The sequence below is a fragment of the Alosa pseudoharengus genome, unplaced genomic scaffold (assembly GCF_046254945.1).
Source record: "Alosa pseudoharengus isolate Yale_2024_CS ecotype anadromous, Long Island Sound unplaced genomic scaffold, YU_APseudo_1.1 YU_APseudo_1.1_scf_7, whole genome shotgun sequence".
In the NCBI taxonomy this organism is placed as follows: domain Eukaryota; kingdom Metazoa; phylum Chordata; class Actinopteri; order Clupeiformes; family Clupeidae; genus Alosa; species Alosa pseudoharengus.
Window position 1 is genome coordinate 15,285,797 of NW_027468859.1, and position 5,000 is coordinate 15,290,796.

Genomic DNA, 5,000 nt, shown 5'->3' on the forward strand with positions numbered 1-5,000 from the left:
TGTATGCAGCCATCTTGTTCTCAGTGTCTATTTTTGGTCCTGCATTTGGCTACCTTCTGGGCTCGGTCATGTTGAGGATCTATGTGGATGTGGACCGTATAGACTCAAGTGAGTTGTTCATGTCAGTGTGCTTGTCCCCTCCCGTCAGATTGGATGAAGAGTTAAAGCAACACCAAAGATTATTTTGTACCTTAAAATAATGTTTCCAAAATCGTATTTAGTGGTTCATCAACTCGTAACAGGGTGAACAGCACTTCTTTCAATGTGTGGCCCTCTATCGGCTATAACCTCACTATGCAAGTTTGCCAGGTCGGGTAGCGGATCTGTAGTTCGAATGAGACATAAGAAACTACAAATTTGACTTGCTTCAGCTGATGTCGCAATACATCATACTAAATCTTGCAACATACTCTACCTTGTCTATGGACATCATTACTTCAAAAGCCGGTGCTGGATAAACAAACAGTGTGCGTGCGACAGAGTAAAGGTGCTTTGGTGTTGCTTTAAGTATGAGAATGAATAACTGAATGAAGAAAGGATTAAAGTAAGGAATGATTGAATGAATAAATGAAGAGTTTGGTTCCAAAATGCTATATAAAAAATTCAGGCTATTTAATTGTGTATTTAAAGTATCAAATTGCAGTTGTGTTGTTTTGAGTAAAGATAAATCAAAGAACAATACCCAGTTACAATTCTACTGAAATTACTTGGAAAACAAAATGTAAAAAAATGTATATATTTATGACAATTCATTAAAATGGTGGATATAGCATTTTGGAACCAAACTCTTCAAATATATAGATAGTTTACCACTTAGTGATATATTGATATGATGATATAATGATAAATCAATTAATAATTGAAGGGATGATTAAATAAATGAATGGTTAAGTGAATGAATAGATGTGAATGAATAGATAAATAAATAACTAAATGAATGAAAGAATTCAGGAGATGAATTAGTGGTGAATTAACAAATAGATAAATAATTGCTAAATTATCTATCTATTTGTCGAATTATTCTACTCACCACTGAGTGATTGAATGAGTGAATTTATGATAAATCAATCAATTTATCAAATGATCAATTTATCATGTGTTTGTGCCCATGGCCAGGTGCAGAGGTGGAGTTGAACCCAACTGACCCGCGATGGGTGGGGGCGTGGTGGATGGGCCTGCTGGTGTCTTCCACCAGCCTACTGCTCACCTCCACCCCCTACTTCCTGTTTCCACGGCACGGACACACGCCCACACAGGCGAGGCCATGAACTTTAACCTTTAACCCCCTCTGCCTATTTCCTCTTTCCCCACCACGCAGCTGAGCCCACATTGATGAGGCCTTGAAGAACTTTAAGAACTTTAACTTTTAACTTAGGGATGTGTTAGTGACTTTGTCTTGTGTGGGTGTCTAGTTTTGTATAGATTGGACATTAGTGTTGGCTACTCCTCTTGCTCAGTCTCGTGTTGGTGTTTGGTCTTGTCCAGGGGGTCTTGTGTCATTAACTTGTCATGGTTTCCAACTTTCCATGGTTTTCTGGCCATGAAGATGGAGACAGACTCACTCAAAGGAGACAAAATCCAGCTGGAGACATCTTTAATCAGCATTATTAAGAGTAAGAATCAAAAGGGTGTCTGCTTGTGTTTTGAGGGTTTTCCATAGCTGTCTAAGACATTTCAGTGTCATTTCAGTGCAGTTTTTCAGTGTGTATGTTTATGTGTTATGTGTATATGTGTGTGTGTCCAATTGTGTGTGGCGTTTGTGTGTCCGTGTGTGTGTGTGTGCGTGTGTGCATGCGTGCGTGCTTGTGTGTGTGTGTGTGTTTCAGTGTTCCCTAAGCATTTTCTCAAGCTGATGACCAACCCAGTGTTCATGCTGCTGGTGCTGTCCCAGTGCTGTTTCTCCTGTGTGATCTCAGGCTTAGCCACCTTCCTGGGCAAATACCTGGAGCTGCAGTTCAGCACCTCCGCTGCTAAGGGAAGCTTCCTCATGGGTCAGTCTATACACTTCTCTTCACTTCAATACATTTCTATGTACCATATTTCACTTCAATACATTTCTATGTACCATATTTCACTTCAATACATTTCTATGTACCATATTTCACTTCAATACATTTCAATGTACCATATTTCACTTCAATACATTTGAACGTACCATATTTCACTTCAATACATTTCACTTCACCTCAGTCCACTGTAATACATTTTTAATTCAATCCATGATGTCTAAATTCTTCGAAGTGGTGCTGACTCCGGTTTATCTAAGTTTCTTTGACGGTCGACTAGTTCTCCATACATAAAGTTATGAATATAACTTTGATTCTCTGAGTGAGAACACAAGACATTAACCAATGGGAAGTCCCCGTCAGATCATGTGACTGCCATGGTAGACCTGGCATGGTAGGATCACGCCTTCGCTGTGATCAGGGAGGCTGGCCTGTGCGCTCAAACTGACCAGAGTGGTCAGGGGTAAGGCAAGGCAGTTTCCTTCAGACACTCTAGTCCCCCTGGTTGTGTGGTTCTCCAGGTGTGGTACTCCCCATGGTTCTAGCTTTTTGGTTCTCTTGCTGCTCAAGCCCCCCTGGTTCTATGGTTCTCCAGGCACTTTAGTCCCCTTGGTTCAGTAGTTTTCCTGGTTCTTTGGTTCCTCAGACACTCTAATCCCCCTGGTTCTGACTGAAATTTTCTACTTTTAAGGCGTGATGAACCTTCCTGCTGCTGCCATCGGCATGCTGCTAGGAGGCGTGGTCATGAAGAGGACCCAGCCCTCGGCCAGAGCCATCCCCTGGGTGTCCATGATGGTCCTGTCAGTCTCCATCCTGCTGGGCATACCCCTCTTCTTCATGGGATGCTCCCTGCAGGAGGTAGCTGGGGTCAACATACACCCGTGGACTGATGGGTAAGAATAATCTCTCTCAGAACTTGACCAGTAGGTTTCACCAAAGAGATCTCAGCTACTGTATGACTGAACCATTAAAAGTTTGTACGGCATTATCATTGACTTTCTGCAAGGTTCTAGATTTGGGAAAAAGTGCACATTAGGGGTAGTATCAACTTGTTTTTGTACGCATTTGGTATCATTATTTTTTCCTCTACATACTATATCTCATTAATGCGGTACCAATGTTTGAGCTCTCATATAATGGGCTTGAACATTTTAAGAACTTAACTAGGGATTAGGATTAAATCATTTTTAATCATAGGATTAAAAATGGTATGTGGGTGGCTAGTAGGCACTTGAAAATCTATGTGAAAGTAGCTCAGTGTATGGGCATTTAATGTACAAAGTGCCAATGTTGTACCATAAAGAAATACATTGAGTCAAAATCATTGTCCCATGTTGATTTTCATGTTCCTACTAGCTACCCCACACCATTTTAGTTCTATGAACATTTTCAAAAAAATTCAATCACACCTTGTTTTATTCTTATTATCTTCATGTGCATTTGTTGCAGAGACATCAAATATTGGCTCAACATTGCTAAAGTATTGTATTTGCAGACAAAATAATGAGTTTACAAGACCCTCAATATGACCACCGTTTTGCACTTTTTTCCATATCTAGGACCTTATGGTTCTATATGGTTTCCATATCTAGGACTAATGAGCAATCAGACTGCATCCGAATACCCATACTAGCATACTATATAGTAAGCGAGACACAGTACGTCACAATCGTAGTACATCTGAATACTTAGTAGGCATCAAGTAGTAGGCGAAAAGTACCCGGATAGCCTACTACAATCATACTAAGAACATGTCTGTCTTCCACCCTACAAAGTTTGGGCAGGCTGGGAGTAATACTTTTCAAGATATTATTCAAGATTAATGCCCAAACATGGCTTCCAAGATAATGAGAGTGTCAAAATGATACAAAAGCAAGGGTGAAAACATTGGAATTTAACAAAAATATTTTACAGGTCTCAGTTTTGGGACCTCAATATAGGTAGACAAACTTTGAGCAAAATTTGATATCTGATCTGAATCTCGTACAATAACAATGTACAGTACATTATGTTTTTGTCTATATTATTTTCTTTTGAGTCTTAGGGCTCTATCTTGCACTTTAGCGCAATTGACTTTACGCAAATTGCTTTGTGGGCGGATCTTGGGCGCTGTTTCTATTTTACCGGCGGGATAACTACTGTTGCGCCCGACGCAAATCTAAAATGGGGTGGTCTGTAGTAGCTACATTATTCATGGGTGTGGTTTGGCCGTAACGTGCAATAAACCAATCAGAGCGTCATCTCACATTCCCTTTAACAACAGGCACGCTTGTTCCATAGCGGATTGCTATTATGATTGCCAGTCAGTTGGGAACAGTTTGCTATTGATTTTTCCTCTTGACAAAATGTAATACAGAAATGTCACTTTCCGATGTTTTGGGATCACTCTCACTGAATCACGAGGTTATGAATGTATGGTGATATTTTTGCAATGTAATCTAACATTACCTCACTATAGACAATGCAGATCTGTCAGATAAGCTCTCCTCTCCCATGCTGCTGCTGGGGCATTTGGGTTAAATGGCATCGGCATGCAGTTCAACATCACGTCTAATAAGTCCTCTAATATTTCCTAATTTATGTCATCAACACATCTGTGATTCGTGGAAATGTGTTCGCTAGATTTATACCTGTTTTTTCACATCGGACACCACACTGATTTCCCTCGTGTAGCAATATTTATCCTTGTAAGTATGTATGGTTTGGAGAAATGGGAACTGCGTCGTATAGATGAGAGGAGCAAAGTGCATTGCGCAACACAGGCGCCCAAGCAAGCGCTCCTGCAGGTGTAAGCTATGGCTGTACCTTACCAACAGGCAACTCAACAACGAGAAACAGTTTCCAAGTTGACCTAACTTTCCAACTCTGCACAGTATCCCATTAACTGCATGACAGTAGGCTATTTACAATATTTGTAAATAAAAGTTTGTAAACACGTTATCATCAACTTAATGCACGCACAACTTTTGTTTGAGCAGGAGAGAGAATAACAAT

At 40.3% G+C, this 5,000-nt stretch overlaps 1 protein-coding gene across 1 annotated transcript in view; it reads left to right on the plus strand.

Annotated features, from left to right (window-relative positions):
• The window catches only part of LOC143110360 (solute carrier organic anion transporter family member 2A1-like), a 10,183-nt gene that overhangs the window by 2,488 nt on the left and 2,695 nt on the right, over positions 1 to 5,000 (plus strand). The window contains exons 5-9 of the mRNA XM_076273227.1: positions 10 to 108; positions 1,117 to 1,256; positions 1,553 to 1,613; positions 1,827 to 1,991; positions 2,698 to 2,899. Coding sequence (XP_076129342.1) covers positions 10 to 108; positions 1,117 to 1,256; positions 1,553 to 1,613; positions 1,827 to 1,991; positions 2,698 to 2,899 — 667 coding nt within the window. The remainder of the gene's footprint in view (positions 1 to 9; positions 109 to 1,116; positions 1,257 to 1,552; positions 1,614 to 1,826; positions 1,992 to 2,697; positions 2,900 to 5,000) is intronic.